The sequence below is a fragment of the Xenopus tropicalis genome, chromosome 3 (assembly GCF_000004195.4).
Source record: "Xenopus tropicalis strain Nigerian chromosome 3, UCB_Xtro_10.0, whole genome shotgun sequence".
Classification (NCBI taxonomy): Eukaryota; Metazoa; Chordata; class Amphibia; order Anura; family Pipidae; genus Xenopus; species Xenopus tropicalis.
In genome coordinates, this window is record NC_030679.2 from 139,168,402 (window position 1) to 139,188,052 (window position 19,651).

Genomic DNA, 19,651 nt, shown 5'->3' on the forward strand with positions numbered 1-19,651 from the left:
CGTTCATGCCCCTACACTGGCCAATAAGCTGCCGAATCAATCCAAGGGACCGATATCGGCAGCTACAATCGGCCCGTGTATGGCAGCCTTATCTCACCCATTTCCCCCCCCCTCCAAGTGATGTCACTGCCGCCCCTAGCCTAAAGGCTAAAAAAAAAAAAAAAAAAGGTGGCAACCATAACTGCTGAGATAATGAATTGAAACAATAGTGCCCCCTGCTGTTCATTAGAACAATGTATACAAAACATGTAAAGATGAGGGTGGTGGGGAGGTTCCTAGCTGCACAGGAAACCTTTCCCCCTCTTTCTCTGCTTCCTTCCTGCCTATGACGTCTAATAATGGCCAGATCAATGGGATTTGTCAGTGGGATTGCTTGTCCCATTACTTTTCTGTAGTAAATATAAAAAGTCATGGCATTCCTAGTCACTAGATCCTAGAGGTTTGGTCAGGACTACCCCTAATATCTGTTAAAAAAAGAACATGGAGAAGGCTGAGTGGGCCTTTGCTATTCTGACCTCTGCACAGATGGGGTATCTGGGACAGGGCTCCCCGGTGTAACATGCTCCTCTTCACTGGTTCTTTCCAGGCGCCTGTGAAGAGAAGAAATTGTGAGTGAAATTGTACTAAGGGAACTCCACCCAAACACAACTTAAAGTGGACCTGTCACCCTAAGAAAGAATTCCAAATTCTTTTTTATTTTGTTTGTCAAGCAAAATGAACTTCACTTACACTTACAAATGTAAATAACATATATTTTGACTCCTCAGTCTTGGTATTACACAGTCACAGCAAGCAAGCAGGCGCCATTTTGTGGGCACTGTTATTAAGGCAAGCTTTGCATCAGGCCAAAATCTTATTAATTTGCCAGAATGGTGTACATGCACATGCCCATGCACTGGTTACATAATTATATAGTGAGGAGGGAGGGGGAAAGTGAGTGCTGAATGGAAAGTGAAAGTAATTATCTGACCCACCTGAATGCCTAAGGCATAGAGGCTGGGCAGGCAATACACGTTTGACAGCTGGGATTTTTAAATACCTTTATAATAAGTAGGGGTGTGTTATTAAAAATGTAATTTGGGTATCATGTTTCATTTGAAAAGGACTCTTTTTTGTTCCCTTCAAACTTTTTGAAAAGTAAACAATATGCAATATACAACAATTAAATAATATGCAGCCTTTTCATCATGTCTAATGTGATAATATGGTTTGGTACAGTTCCCTAAGCCCCGCCCCCTGTTCCCCTGCGGATCTGGCTGACTACTTTGAGACTCAAATAAAATGTAACAGTAGTCGCCTGTCCTCAGCCTGCCTTCAGCCTGCCTCCTCCCAATCCCACAATTCCCTGCTGCACATGTGATGTCAATAAGGAAAGGTACATTACAGTGCAATGCATTGTGGGTTATGTAGTTCCTACTGCTGTCTGTAAGCTGTGGAGAAGTTGTTACCATTTGTAACACTGATGTTTTAGCCCCTCCTCTCCTGCCAGGATTTCAAATGATGCAGAAAGAGAAGAACTGTTCTGCAGCCGGATTTCAGGAAATAAAATGGTATTTTTTTTATACTTTTTGAAGGAACAGATTACAGTGTTGCCCAGTCCTTCATGCTTCATAAGTGAAATAATAAGATAAAAATAGAGCAAAAGGCAGTAAAGAGCGCTGGCAAGATTAATGTGCCTCTATGTGAACTTAAAGAACTACAATCACAAGGGGAATGATTAAATAGCAAGCCCCGGGGTACAACCCGACAGTAGATAATCAGCTGATGCATTGCTAAGGGGGCTATACATGTACTCAGCTTCAGTACAAGGGGAAGCAGTGTGTCTGACACTGCGCCCCCTCAGCTCATCCTAACCATGCCCAGTTTTCTGGAACTGTATATCAGACCCCACCTAAATAGTATACCAGCCCCACCTAAACAGAAACAATTGGACATGCCTGCCTCCTCTCAGCAATTTGTCTTCTTTGTGTCACAATCATTTTTCTTTTTTTAAAGACAGTTGTCTTAGCAAAGAGGGGACACGCCAAAGTATTTGACTTACCTGCAGAGCCGGAAGTAGGGGTAGGCAGAAGAGGCAGCTGCCTAGGGCGCAACGATTGAGGGGCGCCAGGCAGGAGCCTCTCCTGCCTACCCCTAGCGATACTTTGTCATTGCCTCCCGCCGCTTGTCATTAGCGGCGGAGGCAATGACCGATCTAATCGCCCCGCCCCCCCTGCACCGCCTCCTGTGCTTTGGCACGCATGCTCCGTTCGGGGGGCAGGGAGGTGGGCGGAGTTGGCCGACCTGGTTGCCTAGGGCGCCCCGTCGGCTTGGCCCGCCCCCTGCTTACCTGCATGTAATGACACAGACTGCTGTGAGGCAGGCCCGAATTTGTGGCCCGGGCCTAGGGTGGCACAAACTTAGGGCGGGTGGCGCAGCAAAATTTAGAAATTTTGCTCCAATACGGAGCAATGAGGACCTCTCCCCGCTGCTCCATATGGGAGTTTAAACGTGCATGCGGGGGGGGGGCGTTAGGGGGCGCAGAATGGGGGCGGTTTAAAAATCTGGAGCTGCTGAGAGGGGGGTACTGAAGATACTGAAGAGTAGAATTCTGAGCGGAACTAAGTTTGGACCTGGCCCAACAGCCCACAACCCCATTTCTACCCACTTGGACCCACTACCCGACCCGCAACTGCCTTATCTGCATCCCAATCCGTGACCCACTGACCACCATTAAAGCGGAAGTGCTGTTGCTGCAAAACTGGAAGTGACATCATCAAAAGTGGGCGAGGTAGAAAAAAAAATGAAGTAAAAATATAGATGACCCGCTTCTGGACTCTACTGAAGAGTAGCTTTATTATTTCAGAAACATTAAATTATGATTAGAAAGTTTCTTATTTCCGTGAGATAAAGTGTAGAGTATTTTGTTTTTCTGATAATTCCCCTATTAAGTCAAACTATTTCCCTGAACATCTCAGGTTTCCATAAAAATATATCACCATAATACAGTGGGGGGGCAGAATCTTTTCATCCACGATCGACTGTGGAGAAACAAGACTTATGTAATTTAAGTTTTTATAAAAATCATTTAATGGAAAACACGCTTGTATAATAGTATGTTCCACTTGATAAAATCATACTGAAAAACTGCATTGTAGTACTGAGGTATGAAGCACTGTGGTTACACATAAAACTAGGGCACACATACACGCTAGGTTATATCAGCCAATGAATGGACAGGGCTGTGTCTTTCTCGCACACTTCTTCCTGTTTCAGTCAGAACCTACATTATTTCCTGTCAGGTGATCAGTGAGTGACACACAGAGCATCTCAAAATGGCGGCTCAATGTAAAAGGGCAACATGTAATCATATGTATATGATTCTTTGATAGATCATTCATTAGGATATACTTTATCTTGTCAGTTCCATCTCAAACTGTATAAAGCTGGCCATACACGTGGCGATCTGATGATGTCAGATCCGCCACACACCATTCAGGGATGAATCGGCAGGTAAGGAGGTAGAAACAATAGGATTTCTACCTCCTTCTGCCGATTCAGCTCTGAAGGGAGATTTTGGTCAGGCGCCTTCTATGGCGCCCGATCAAAATTTTCAAACTGGTCCGATCGGCGAGTCGGCCATTATCAGAAGCTTCCTGCGATATTGGTCGACTCGCCGACATACCATACACGCACCGAATATCGTACGAAACGAGGTTTCGTACGATATTATCGGTGCATGTATGGCCACCTTAAGTCCCAGTCATTTTTTCCTCCGAATCCAAATCATGTGACTTTTGATTCCATGAACACAGAGTAAAAAAAAATGTCTCTGTTTTTCTTCTATCTCCCCCTTCCATAGCTTAATTTCATATACAGATTAAGATTCGGATTCAGTTCAGTATTCAGCCGAATCTTTTATGAAGGATTTGGTGTTCGGTCAAACCCAAATATAATGGATTCAGAGGATCCCAGTTTTCTAGTGTTTTACTTTTGGGCACAGATACATTATTTTTTATTAGAGTGTTCCCTGTAACTCTAAATAAAAACATATTATGCCTTTTATATATATATATATATATATATATATATATATATATATATATATATATATACAAACTAGTGGCCAAAGGAAAGGCGACTGAATATCTGTATTTATTCTCTTACCACGCCTTTCTGTTCCTGAGAAAGGGTTTCTTTAACTGTAATCTTAGCTGGCTGCTGGCCCAGATATATTTGCTTACCTGAGAGCCCGAACCTGCATAAACCAGACAAGGGATAATGGTTGCGGTTCATTTACCAGGATTTCTGTCCTTCTCTCCTCCCTTTAGGGTGAAGACACATGGAGCTACTAGTAGCAGCTACATCTTGTGGAGAGTGCTGATCATTTATTGATAATTTTCTCTATGTGTGTTTTAGAAGAGGCCATTCTCAGTATTGTCTATGGTGGGGTATTTTATGGCATTTAGTAGCTTGAAAAAGTAGCTGATACTAGTAGCTCCGTGTGTCTTCACCCTTACCTCTTTACAAAGGCTTTTTGAACACTACTCTCCAATATTTAGGGGCAGATTGATCAAAGACTGAATGGGAAATAATGCCGTTTCCCTGCAAGATGGTCTATTTGACCATAGGCAGAAGTTTTATCAGATCAATACACCAGTTTGTCCGTTGCCTACTTCCCTTCAATATCTTGGACTCCTCAAAACATGAACTGGTCTTGGGTATCAAACCCACAGAAGGGTCAGAGAATTTGATCAATATTTTTTATAGGATCCTACAGAATCACTGATAAATGTTAACATGGGCAGAGGGAGGATTTTGTGTTTGGAAAGGTTATTTAAAGATATTGTATACCTTCATATTATCTGAGAGCCAATTCCATGTATAATACCCCAGAAGATACATGCAGTGCCAGTTACATACACTCCAGAACTCATGGCTGGATAATTACAGTGCCAGTTTCACATATAATGCCCATAGAATGCATAGTCCCTGTATAATACCCCAAAACACGACAAGATAAATACAGTGCTACTTTTCTGTATAATACCCCCAGAACACATGCCAGGATAAATACAGTGCCAATTATATGTATAATGTCTCAGTAGAACACATCGCAGGATAAATACAGAGCCAGTTCCCTATATAATACCCAACACATGATAGCATAAATACAGCTCCAGTTTCATGTATAATACCACAGAACACACGGCAGGAAAAATGCAGTGCCAATTCAATGTATAATACCCTAGAACACACAGCAGGATAAATACAGTGCCAATTCCATGTATAATGCCCCAGAACACACAGCAGGATAAATACAGGGCCAATTCCATGTATAATGCCCCAGAACACACAGCAGGATAAATACAGGGCCAATTCCATGTATAATACCCCAGAACACATGGCAGGAAAAATGCAGTGCCAATTCAATGTATAATACCCTAGAACACACAGCAGGATAAATACAGTGCCAATTCCATGTATAATACCCTAGAACACACAGCAGGATAAATACAGTGCCAATTCCATGTATAATGCCCCAGAACACACAGCAGGATAAATACAGGGCCAATTCCATGTATAATACCCCAGAACACATGGCAGGAAAAATGCAGTGCCAATTCAATGTATAATACCCTAGAACACACAGCAGGATAAATACAGTGCCAATTCCATGTATAATGCCCCAGAACACACGGCAGGATAAATACAGTGCCAATTCCATGTATAATACCCCAGAACCCACAGCAGGATAAATACAGGGCCAATTCCATGTACAATACCCCAGAACACACGGCAGGATAAATACAGTGCCAATTTCATGTATAATACCCCAGAACCCACGGCAGGATAAATACAGTGCCAGTTCCATGTATAATACCCCAGAACACACGGCAGGATAAATACAGTGCCAATTCCATATATAATACCCTAGAACACACAGCAGGATAAATACAGTGCCAATTCCATGTATAATACCCCAGAACCCACAGCAGGATAAATACAGTGCCAATTCCATGTATAACACCCATAACACACAGCAGGATAAATACAGTGCCAATTCCATGTATAATACCCCAGAACACACAGCAGGATAAATACAGTGCCAATTCCATGTATAATACCCCAGAACACACAGCAGGATAAATACAGTGCCAATTCCATGTATAATACCCCAGAACACACAGCAGGATAAATACAGTGCCAATTCCATGTATAATACCCCAGAACACACAGCAGGATAAATACAGTGCCAATTCCATGTATAATACCCCAGAACACACACAGGATAAATACAGTGCCAATTCCATGTATAATACCCCAGAACCCACAGCAGGATAAATACAGTGCCAATTCCATGTATAATACCTCGGAACACACAGCAGGATAAATACAGGGCCAATTCCATGTATAATACCCCAGAACCCACAGCAGGATAAATACAGTGCCAATTCCATGTATAATACCCCAGAACACACAGCAGGATAAATACAGTGCCAATTCCATATATAATACCCCAGAACACACAGCAGGATAAATACTATACCAATTCCATGTATAATACCCCAGAACCCACAGCAGGATAAAAACAGTGCCAACTCCATGTATAATACCCCGGAATATACAGCAGGATGAATACTGTGTCAGTTTCATGTATAAAAACCCAATCATACATGGTAGGATAAGTAATGCACCAACTTCATATATAATACCCCAATCCTGTTTATTGTAGGAATCTGGCAATAGATTGAGGAGGTTTAACCATCCCAAGCAGTCATTAAAATCCACATGAATTTTGATGGATCCATAAAAAATCAATTTGATGTATTGCAGCTTGTTGTGGTAATAACTTCTAATAATGATTATGCATGGATCAGGATCAATTGTTACGACAATCACTAAATCCGCCCTTTATTGTGTAGTTGCTTCTTAATTTTATCACTATAATTAGTGATTGACAGCACGACAGAACCTCCCTGGCATCAGCCCAGCCCAGGGTGAGACTCTCTGCTGTGGAATTGAATATTCAGTCTGTCAGAAAAAAATGAAAACCAGTTGTTGAAATTTCTGCAGGTTTCTAATTATCCAGAACTCTGAGAAGATTATGTTTATCCTCATTACATGGTAGGGCATATTTATTATTAATTCCAACCTTCCAACATGCATTCAATGGGCTTATCGGAGAGCACTGATCCGTCCAGAAAGAGTTTTTCCTAGAATATTTTAATTTAATTAAACTGCTTGATCATGTGTGCACACACCATGATAAACAGAGGGTAAATTCCATGTATAATACCCCAGAACACACAGCAGGATAAATACAGTGCCAATTCCATGTATAATACCCCAGAACACACAGCAGGATAAATACAGTGCCAATTCCATGTATAATACCCCAGAACCCACGGCAGGATAAATACAGTGCCAATTCCATGTATAATACCCCAGAACCCACAGCAGGATAAATACAGTGCCAATTCCATGTATAACACCCATAACACACAGCAGGATAAATACAGTGCCAATTCCATGTATAATACCCCAGAACACACACAGGATAAATACAGTGCCAATTCCATGTATAATACCCCAGAACCCACAGCAGGATAAATACAGTGCCAATTCCATGTATAATACCCCAGAACACACAGCAGGATAAATACAGTGCCAATTCCATGTATAATACCCCAGAACACACGGCAGTATAAATACAGTGCTAATTCCATGTATAATACCCCAGAACCCACGGCAGGATAAATACAGTGCCAATTCCATGTATAATACCCCAGAACCCACAGCAGGATAAATACAGTGCCAATTCCATGTATAACACCCATAACACACAGCAGGATAAATACAGTGCCAATTCCATGTATAATACCCCAGAACACACAGCAGGATAAATACAGGGCCAATTCCATGTATAATACCCCAGAACCCACAGCAGGATAAATACAGTGCCAATTCCATGTATAATACCCCAGAACACACAGCAGGATAAATACAGTGCCAATTCCATGTATAATACCCCAGAACACACAGCAGGATAAATACAGTGCCAATTCCATGTATAATACCCCAGAACACACGGCAGGATAAATACAGTGCCAATTCCATGTATAACACCCCCAGAACACACAGCAGGATAAATACAGGGCCAATTCCATGTATAACACCCCCTGAACCCACGGCAGGATAAATACACTGCCAATTCCATGTATAATACCCCAGAACACACAGCAGGATAAATTCAGTGCCAGTCCCATGTATAATACCCCCAGAACACACAGCAGGATAAATACAGTGCCAATTCCATGTATAACACCCCCAGAACCCACGGCAGGATAAATACACTGCCAATTCCATGTATAATACCCCAGAACACACGGCAGGATAAATACAGGGCCAATTCCATGTATAATACCCCAGAACACACGGCAGGATAAATACAGGGCCAATTCCATGTATAATACCCCAGAACACACGGCAGGATAAATACAGGGCCAATTCCATGTATAATACCCCAGAACCCATGGCAGGATAAATACAATGCCAATTCCATGTATAACACCCCCAGAACCCACGGCAGGATAAATACAGTGCCAGTCCCATGTATAATACCCCAGAACACACAGCAGGTCTGTTCCAACTAGGCTTGTGCCTCTTCTGCATACCCATAGTTCCTGCTCTAGTGATCACTAGTTACACCACTGGTACAGGTATCAGATCCCTTATCTGGAAACCTATTATCCACAAAGTTCCGAATTACGGGAAAAAAAAAAAATCTCCCATTTACATCAAATAATTCACATTATTAAAAATGGTTTCCATTTTTCTCTGTAATAATAAAACAGTACCTGTACTTGATCCCAACTAAGATATAATTACCCCTTATTGGGGGCAGAACAGCCCTATTGGGCTTATTTAATTGTTAAATGATTCCCTTTTCTCTGTAATAATAAAACAGTACCTGTACTTGATCCCAACTAAGATATAATTACCCCTTATTGGGGGCAGAACAGTCCTATTGGGTTTATTTCATGGTTAAATGATTCCCTTTTCTCTGTAATAATAAAACAGTACCTGTACTTGATCCCAACTAAGATATAATTACCCCTTATTGGGGCAGAACAGCCCTATTGGGTTTATTTCATGGTTAAATGATTCCCTTTTCTCTGTAATAATAAAACAGTACCTGTACTTGATCCCAACTAAGATATAATTACCCCTTATTGGGGGCAGAACAGCCCTATTGGGTTTATTTCATGGTTAAATGATTCCCTTTTCTCTGTAATAATAAAACAGTACCTGTACTTGATCCCAACTAAGATATAATTACCCCTTATTGGGGGCAGAACAGCCCTATTGGGCTTATTTAATGGTTAAATGATTCCCTTTTCTCTGTAATAATAAAACAGTACCTGTACTTGATCCCAACTAAGATATAATTACCCCTTATTGGGGCAGAACAGCCCTATTGGGTTTATTTCATGGTTAAATGATTCCCTTTTCTCTGTAATAATAAAACAGTACCTGTACTTGATCCCAACTAAGATATAATTACCCCTTATTGGGGCAGAACAGCCCTATTGGGTTTATTTCATGGTTAAATGATTCCCTTTTCTCTGTAATAATAAAACAGTACCTGTACTTGATCCCAACTAAGATATAATTACCCCTTATTGGGGCAGAACAGCCCTATTGGGTTTATTTAATGGTTAAATGATTCCCTTTTCTCTGTAATAATAAAACACTACCTGTACTTGATTCCAACTAAGAATCAAAACAATCCTAGTGGGTTTAATTACGGTTTAAATCATTTTTTTTTTAAAAAACTTAAGGTTGGAGATCTGAATTACTGAAAGACCCCTTATCCAGAAAACCCCAGGTCCCAAGCATTCTGGATAATGGATCCCATACCTGTAATTAGTAAGCAGGCACCTTCAACAAATTGGAATCCCAGTGAATACTGATTTCTTTGTCCTGTATTTTTTGGTTGCTGGGTCCCACTAACCCTAGCAACATGACCGTAAATCATCTTTTATGGTAATATTTAGCGTACTGAGAACATTTGCCACTGGCCTTCATTTTTAACATAGTTGTCTTGAGCTAAAAATTGCAAATGCTGCCTGGCACTGAAGTGGGAAATCAGATGCATCATGAAGCGAAATTATTGTTTAAGAGACAGAAATTTGATATTTGTAGAATAATGACCTGCCTTGATAGAAACAGAAACCTTATTTCAATGAAAACTGTTTGTGAAGCCAGATTTATTGCGCTGACTGATTATTGTTGAGGTAGGAGTCTTGTCAGGGACTCAGTTCAATCAGGGGCTCTGTACAGCAAGAGAGGGGTTGGTCTTTCTGCTAAAAGGGGCAGAGATTGGATGGATCTGGGCTGGGTTGTGTGCTTCAGGGCTGGGTTGTGTGCTTCAGGGCTGGGTTGTGTGCTTCAGGGCATGGCCATGCAGGCGTATGGAGATTCCTGATGGCTGCCATTATTATTATTTCTATTTAAGCCCTTGCCAATCAGTTTCCAGTCTATGATTCAACCACTGCCTGGCAGCAGCTGCCATTACTGCTACTACTGTTCAAAATGGCTGAAAACAGTGTACAAAGTTTAGCACTGGAACTGATCTGATCAGATATTATTTTATCATTCATAATCATTCCTGGTACAGGAATTGCCTAGTGATTCTGGCTCAGTGGTTTCCAACCCTACGGCAGGGTAGGATAGGATGTAGAATGCCAGGCTGAGCGGCAGACACAACATAGTAATATTAAACCCAGAAGAGTTTCACTCACCTGTCTAAGAGCAGCTCCAGGACCCTTTCAGGGGCGGCGAAGGCACGATAGGTGCTCAGAAAGGTGGGCACATACGTTGGATCGGTTCCCTGATACTCCACAACCAGGTTCTCCACCAGCTTTTGCAGTGTTCCAGCCCTGAGAGCTCGGACCTTGCAGGTTTTATAATGCACATAGCCAGGAGACATGGGGACAGCCTGGGCCATGGGAAATACAGAAGATACAGTCAAGAGAAAGAGTGGAACATCACAGTGTTGGACTTTATAGGGAAATTATTCCTTTACACATTACAGGTCTCAATGATAGGTGGCATGGAAAAATAATTGGGTGCCAAGCTACGTACCAGGGTGTCACCTGTAGGGGCTTCCGTCCTCACTCTCCGCAGAGTCACTCCATACACTGCCCCATCTTCCACTTCTTCTCCCCATTCCTGCGAAGGATTCTGGGAAAACAAGTTCAGAAGGACAAACATCCCATTTAAATCACAGAGTGTATTTGGCCTTTCTATTTCTGAGCTGTTAAATAGCCTTGGTTATAGTGATTGCTAACACAGACCTGTATGTTCCTCAGCCAATCAGGAAGCTCCATGGATTTTTTTGTGCAGTATTATCATTTCTATTGGATCTCCCTTGAACACATATGCGTACGGATATAATTATGCTGTCATGATGACTCCATTTAATTGCAGATACAGTAATAATGGGGTCCATAGTGCAAAAGTATTGTATGGGTAATTTCCACAACCATTTCCAAATCTAAAGTTACTGGTCTGGTATGGGCTTATATCTTACCCTGCCCAAGGGAGGCACCTGGATTCCCTTGTCTTCCCCTCCCTGCACAATATAATGTCTAATAACATATGGGGCTGCTTTCAAGAGCCTCGGGCCACTGAACGCGCTTGCCCAGAAGTGACGCCAATATCTCTGCTTATCACATTCTTTCAAATCTGTGGCAGATATTGGCATTAGTGTACAAAGTGTCAGCTTTGTAGGATAGGATTCCCCTCTACCTATATTGCATATTTGTCCCCAGCATATACAAATTCATACCATAGTGATCTCCTTTCCCATTGCACGGCGAGTCTTTGGCCCAGGGGGCTGCTCCTCATCTGACATCTGTGCTGATTGTCACAGTCTCAGGGGGACATGGGACTTAGATGCAGCGATGACAGTTTGAATAGCACCATTCCAGTTTAACAAAGTAGAAACGATAAAGATGGGGAAGAACTAGAGTAATGAACCACGAGGCAGGGAAAGGAAGGGAGCCACAAATAAATTTGGTCTAATTATAAAGGAAAAGGATTTTGGAAGCAAGGTAGGAAGAAGGTAAGGTCCCACGAGAGAGCAGAGGCACAAAGTGACATAAAGAGTGAGTATGATGCACAGAGAGTTAGCAGAGGAGATGAGATAGGGAATGAATGAAAGAAGATAGGGAAATAAAATTAGCCAGAGAGTAAGCAAAAGAAAAGAGATGAATAGGAAATGTCTAGTAGAAGAGATGTATGAAGAAATGAAGAATATTGCATAGGAGATGAGGAGGGTACACAGTTAGGTACAGAGTGACTCAAGCGACAAGTGAAGAGACAACATAATGAGAGAAGGCAGAAGAATGGTTTAACTGAGTGAGTGAGAAGAGCTACAGAGATAATGTGTGAGTACAGAGACAGTGAGTGAGGAGCGCTACAGAGATATTGTGTGAGTACAAAGACAGATAGTGTAGTGAGTGAGGAGAGCTACAAAGATATTGTGTGAGTACAGAGACAGAGAGTGAGGAGAGCTACAGAGATATTCTGTGAGTACAGAGATAGTGAATGAGGAGGGCTACAGAGATAGGGAGTAAAGAAACAGGGTTAAGGGAAGAAGAGACTGATAATGTGAGATAAAGAGAAGGAAGTTATTTATGGAGTGAGCGAAGTAAAAGAGAGCCAGTAGATGGACAGCAATTATGAATTAGTGGTGGGTCAATGATAATGAATGAGAAGTGTAAGAGATATTGATTTAATAGTCAGACAGAGACAGTGAGTAATTCAGGAACAGAGATACTGAGTGTGAAGAAGGTTAAAGATATTGAGTAAGCAAGGTAACAGAGATATTGATTAAATGGAAGGACAGAGACAGTGAGCCAGTTATAGAACAGATATACCAAATGGGTAGAGGGTCAAAGATAATCAGTTAACAGAGTAACAGAGATATTAATAGAATAGAAGGACAGAGACAGTGAGTATGTTGAGAAACAGAGTTACTCAGAGAGTTGAAGGACAGCAACAATGAATGAGTAGAATGGCAGAGATGGCAGAAGGAGTAAAGGGCCAGATAAATAAATATTTGGATATTTCCAATTGACGTTTCCCCAGGAATGGGTATTTCTATCCTGCATCAGCTTCGGGTAATACCAGTTCACGTGAGGTGCCACAGTCGAACACTGAATGGCTTTATCTTAGAAAGTGATTCTGCCCAGGACAATCCTGGTGTAAATGTGCGAAATCCCCCCGAGTAATCCCTGCACAGCCAGAATGAGTTTGTGTTACATGGTTACCATAATCCCAGTATCAGTGAGTAAATCCTGGGAGAGTCTCGCAGATAAAACCTGTCAGTCCTGGGATAATCCTGGAATCAGCATCATGCGCCATGATAATCCTGGAATGAATATCCATTGAGTGCGGGCTGACGGTGCCAGAGGGGCATTGCTCTGCTTGCAGGGGGCAAATCCAGGGGAGGAAACTCAAACGTTCTCTTCTAAATCAAGTAAAGGCAATAGGGGCAACAATGGCCCCCTGGCAACAACTGGTCCTCCATTTCAGCAATTCAGTAAAGCTAATTAATTGGGATTATTAATGATCTTCTGAGCCTCTGATTTCTGACCTGGCTTTCGCTGACACGCTCCCAAGTTTTTACAAAAAGATTTGCTCCCTCTGAAGCGCTGTTCCTGCTCGACTCTCTATTTCTTAACTTTTTCAGCGACTCGCCCCTTTCCCTCTTAAATCTGTCAGTTCAGAGCCGACGCAGCTGTCCAACTCCTGCCATTTACTGACAAATAAAGCACTTTTTTCTCTCCCCCCCCCCAAACAAAACACTCTCCTCTCAGGAGCGGCTCCTTAGCTCAATGTCTCTGCCACCCCCCTTGCATTTATGTAGCTTTAAGGCTCTCCTGTCCTTGAGGTCCCCTCTCCAGGGTGCACTGCCTGTTGTGGAAAGTTTTCTTTCTTTTCAAATGCTCAGACTGATATCATCAAGGGATTTAATCCCGGCCCTCAAGAGAGGGAGAGAGAGGGAGGAGAATGGGAGGAGAGGAGAGTCCCTGGAGGTAGGGAGGAGGGAGAGAGATAGCAGAAGGAGACACCAAGGAGGAGGGAAAGAAAGAGGCAGAAGAATAGGCGTGGGAGTAGGATAAATAAACAGAGAAAGGGAGAGTGATCTGGGGGAGGTGAGAGGGATTTGGGGGAAAGGAGTGAATGTGGTCGCATTAGGAGTGGAGGAAAGAAAATGGAGGGAAAAGGCAGGAGGGCACTTCTACTGATATGAGAGAGGTCACAGCAAGGTTAAAGGGTTCTTGTGGGAAAGTGGCAGTTCTGGGAAAAGCAGAAGGTTAAAGGAAAAAAAAGCGAAGGACAGATAATGAAAGAGTGAGGCAAGCAGGGCAGCCAGACTACAACTCCCAGCCAGCAGGGCCAACATCCTGGTGCCTCAGGGTAGCACCCAGCCAGTAATGTGGTTCAGCCAGCACTGACAGGCCCGGGTGTGCGCAGGAATGCTGGGGACTTCTCACCGGGCCACATATGTTATTTTCTCTATATACAAAGTACCGGCTCTCTGTTTCCATAACAAAGCAGCTACAGAAGTTTCCTGCCCCCACCAAGGCCAAAACACACGTGACTGACATAATAACAAGCCCTACAGGAAAATCCAGCGGCCGAACTGGAAGTTACTGGGCCCCACAGCAAAATCATTTCAGGGCCACCTAAAATCTGGGATTAGATGTTATTTTGTAAACATTTAGTGAAATGGCTTTATCAGTGTCCCACTGGCCTCCCCCCAGCATCTGGCGGAAAGGTGTAGGGGCCCCTAGGAAAGACATAGGGGCTGATTTATCAAAACCCAAACAGTATACAGATAAAAAAAATATTTGATTTGAGAAAAAAAAAGGTTTCGTTTTAGATTTTCCATGAATATGAATAAAATTCAATCTGTAGGTAAAATACCCTTTCTACTTTGCCAAGTAGATTGTAAGCTCTACGGGGCAGGGACCTCCTTCCTACTGTGTCTCATACCACATGGCACTTATATATATGTATTTATTGTATTTATTTATTATATCACTTGTCCTCCCTGTGTGTAATTGTGTATTCTGTAAGACTGTACAGCGCTGCGTACCCTTGTGGCGCTTTATAAATAAAGTTATACATACATACATACAAGTACGGGGAAAAAAATAAGCTTTAGTTAAATCTGCCCTTTAAGGGGAATGGCGACTGGGCAATTGGTAGTTTTTTCACCTGAGTGGAAGGGGCAAAACGCTAGAAACTGCCCCACTGAAATCCAATGGGAATCGCCACCAAGTACAGGGCCCTGTCTAGAGCCAAGCTTGTGTTGTACAAAAATGCAGCAGACTTGGATACCCCTGGAACTACAGAAGGGTATGCGGTTGTGTTTTTGTGACCTTGTTATAGGCTAAGGGGGTCTTTAGTCCGGCCAAATGTTTGATCACAATGTGGGGCTTGGCCAAAGAAGCAAAGCCTGAAAACCACAGCCTTAAGGTGGCCATACACGGACCGATTGTAGCTGCAGATATGGGTCCCTTGGACCGATTCAGCAGCTTATCGGCCCGTGTAGGGGCAGAAACGATGGGCCTGCCGACCGACATCGGGCCTGAAATCAGCCAGATATGGATCGGGCAGGTTAAAAAATGTAGTCGGATCAGGGACCGCATCGGTTCGTTAATGCGGTCCCTGAACTGACTGTGTCTATTACCAGCATTCTAATTTGATCATTTGGCCCCAGGGCCAAACAACCGAATTAGCCTAAATTCACCCGATATCGCCAACCCATAGGTGGGGATATCGGGAGAAGGTCTGCTCTCTTGGCGACCTCACCAAGCGAGCGAATCTTAGGATGTATGGCCAACTTAAAGTAACTGTAAGCTGAACAGGGATGGCTGTAACTATATACTTCATATTTAATCAAAGGGCCCCACACTTTTTGTATTTCAGGGTATCCCCCCTGCATTATTAGCACACAGCCCAGTTTCTGGGAGTGTTTTTTTGCCAGCTACATAGGATGGAGTCACAATTTTTAAAATAGGCCATGCCCAACCCCCCCACCAATAAGCCTTTTGGGCCAAGTGAAACTGGACCGTAAAATATAGATGCAAACCTGTCTTCCCCCCCAACCAAGATTTTTCAAGAGATACCTGGATTTATACAATGGACAGCTATTGGGCAAGGTACATGGTTAGGGGGGTATTGATTCATGGTCAAGACGTAACACATTGTGATTGGGGAGTGGCCAAAACCCCACTTGGATATGGTTCCCAGGAGGCTATAGATGGCCCAATAATGTAGATTTTTTACAGATGCAATAAGCCACTTACCAGGCACCCAGATTCCTCATCCAGATCACTTGATAGACAGCGGTAGGCCCTGAGAACAATTCCCCAGCTCATGTCCAGATCCAAGGACAGGCTGCTCCGAGACCCAGGATCTCCAAACATGGCGCCTCAGTGGAGGTAGCTGTATACACACAGACATAACAGCACATATTTTTCTCTCTTTTCTTAAAGTAAAAGTATACCCCCAAACAATGTATAGAAAATTGTCATTTTTAAAAATGAAGGGGCGCCCCCTGGGGTCATAGGATTTACAGTGCACACAAACAAGCCGAGGCACACATACATGCTAGGCCCCATCAGCCAATGAATGGACAGAGTTCTGTCTTTAAAGGTGCCCATACACCTTCCGATCTGCTGGCTTGGCGATGTCGCCAAGCAAGCGGATCTTCTCCCGATATCCCCCACCTACGGGTGAGCGATATCGGGCGAATCCAGCCTAGTTTGGTCGACTAGAACGACGAACGACAGGAATAGGCAAAGTCGGATTGGAGACCGCATCAGTGAGCCAATGCGGTCCCCAAACCGACTACATTTTTTAACCTGCCCGATTTCAGGCCATATATGGGCCGATTAGCTGCTGAATCAGCTAGAATCGGCCCCTGTATGGCCACCTTTACTCCCACACTACTTCCTGATACAGTAAGAGCTGCATCACTTCCTGTCAGCTGATCTCTGAAGGAGCGCACAGACCATCACAAAATGGCGGCTCAAGGGAAAAAATGACAAAAGGGCAATATTTACTGATATATATTCCAGTTTAGCAAGATTCTTTAATAGGCCACTTAATATGATATAAATTATCTGTTGGTTAAGCACTCATTCTGGGGGTATAGTTTTCCTTTAAGAGAATGTAAGTTCTTCAGGGCAGGGACCTCATCGCAACCATATATTGAAATTCCTACCAATATGAAATTACCGTAAGAGCTTATGTTTATGGTGATACAAACCTTCCCAGTAGTGCAAAGTCCTTCTGCACCAGTTAGGCAGTGGGTACCATGGGGGAAATGAAAGCTTGTATTTGCCTGTACAGTCCTAACTTACATAAATAAAGGGGACCAGGGAACTCACAGCCCCCCTACATCTAAGGAGAACATTCTAATAACACACTGGGGCGCCTCACTGTGTATGCCCCTTTAATTGGTAGCACAGGTAACACGCCAGCCTGATGCCAAAGCAAAGTATTTAGGAACGGTGCCAGGCAATAAGCAAGAGTTCAGCTTGTTCTTAACATTTATGAATTACAAACTTAATTGGGTATTGCGCAACTACAAATCTCACTCTCAATATCCGGAAGGAAAAGAGAAGGAGAAACCATTGTTTCCTCCCCCCCCTCCAGTGATGCCTTCAGGTGTCCCAGCTCTAATCCCTTGGTTCACTTTAAATTAACTTTTAGTATGTTATAGAATGGCAAATGCTAAGCAACTTTTCAAATGGTTCTTATTATTATTTATTTGTAAGAGTTTTTCAATTATCTGCATTCTTCTTCTGACTCTTTCCAACTTCCAAATGGGGGGTCACCGACCCCGGCAGTCAAAAAACTATTGCTCTGTGAGGCTACAATTGTATTGTTATTGTTCATTTTTATAACTTATTTTTCTATTCAGGGCTTCTCCTATTCATATATCAGTCTCTCATCGAAACCACTCCCTGGTTGCTAAGGCAATTTGAACCCTAGCAACCAGATAACTGCTGAAAAAACCCAATGAAGCCAAAATGAAGACCAACTGCAAATTATCTTAGAATATTATTCTTTAAATCATAATAAAAGTTAACTCAAAGGCAAACAACAACATTGACCGAGCCAATATCCACGAACAAGGTTGCTCTCCTTGGAGTTCCTGTGGGTTTTATAAATTACCCATAATGCACATTTGCCTTTTTTTCCTTAGGACAAAGACACAACAGGATTGCATATTTGTTTTGATTACGGCTATTGCTGTTATTGTAGATTCGAAACTCATTTCCTCTGCAGTTTTTCCATTGGAGGCAGAGATTATACGGCAAATGCACCGCAGCCTGGCGATTGGACAGATTGGACTGATGCTTATATTGCTTTATTAAACCAGAATTTTCATTAAATTGAAAACCTATTAAACTGCAGAAGATGCATAAAAAATGCTCTGTTATACAGATAGCTAGAATCTCAGCCATAAAGCAGGGCAGGACTGCTGCTTACAGTGGGGGGATCAGATAGGATCTGTGCCACTGTGACAGAATGTTCTGTTATACAGATAGCTAGAATCTCAGCTATAAAGCAGGGCAGGACTGCTGCTTACAATGGGGGGATCAGATAGGATCTGTGCCACTGTGACAGAATGCTCTGTTATACAGATAGCTAGAATCTCAGCCATAAAGCAGGGCAGGACTGCTGCTTACAATGGGGGGGATCAGATAGGATCTGTGCCACTGTGACAGAATGCTCTGTTATACAGATAGCTAGAATCTCAGCCATAAAGCAGGGCAGGACTGCTGCTTACAGTGGGGGGATCAGATAGGATCTGTGCCACTGTGACAGAATGCTCTGTTATACAGATAGCTAGAATCTCAGCCATAAAGCAGGGAATATCTTCAGTTCCCTATATCATTGCTACCCACCAGTGACTACACATAGTTACAGTACAGCCCAGCCAGTCTGGTGGTGCCTGAATTATACAAAACCTCCGAGACGATAACTCAAGATCCTGGTCCTGGCTAAGGCTTTTGGGGGGTTATAGTTCAGCAAAGGAGCGTGAATAACAAGTTTGGATTCCCTGCCCTGTAAATCAGTCACCGCAATGGAGTTCGGCTTCAGCCAACAATGTACATTTCCATTCATTAAAGTTCTATCAACTCCCAGTTGGCTTGTGTGGCTTGTGTGGCACGTGGCATTCCCACTGTGCGCTGATAATGAAGCATGAGATCCATACAGTACCTGGTATCTAGCAGCCTTGGTGCTCCGCTCCCACCATTCCTGCCGCTATCCCACTGTACTTGGAACTTTCCTCACACATCCTGCCCCCTCCCCTACCCTGGCTTTCTGCAGACTCAGGAGAGGGTGGTGGAACGGAGGGGACTGCCACTTCCTCTGACCCCTCCAGAGCTTTCCCACAAACACAATGGACAATTTCTGCTCAAGTTAAAGCACAAGCGTCACTGACAATAGGGGCTATAGGGGCCGTGGCTACTGTAACTGATCCCTCCTGCTGGCATTTGTCTGGCACCAACATGGCAGGGCAACTAGAAGCCAAACAGCAAGTGCAGTAAAGCAAATGTCACTAAGG

General features: G+C 43.1%; 1 protein-coding gene across 2 annotated transcripts in view; it reads right to left on the minus strand.

Moving 5' to 3' along the window:
* The window catches only part of rgl3 (ral guanine nucleotide dissociation stimulator like 3), a 34,231-nt gene extending 14,825 nt beyond the window's left edge, over positions 1-19,406 (minus strand). Inside the window, exons 1-5 of one of the 2 annotated variants that reach the window (XM_012953182.3) lie at positions 19,303-19,406; positions 16,374-16,512; positions 11,131-11,229; positions 10,788-10,984; positions 516-590 (exon numbers count right to left, since the gene is read on the minus strand). In XM_012953182.3, the coding sequence (XP_012808636.1) occupies positions 516-590; positions 10,788-10,984; positions 11,131-11,229; positions 16,374-16,493 (491 nt within the window). In that variant the 5' untranslated portion in view covers positions 16,494-16,512; positions 19,303-19,406. Of the gene's footprint in view, positions 1-515; positions 591-10,787; positions 10,985-11,130; positions 11,230-11,836; positions 14,495-16,373; positions 16,513-19,302 lie in introns of those variants that run through there. The other variant, XM_012953183.3, reaches the window with a different exon arrangement.
* Between the last annotated feature and the right edge of the window lie 245 nt (positions 19,407-19,651).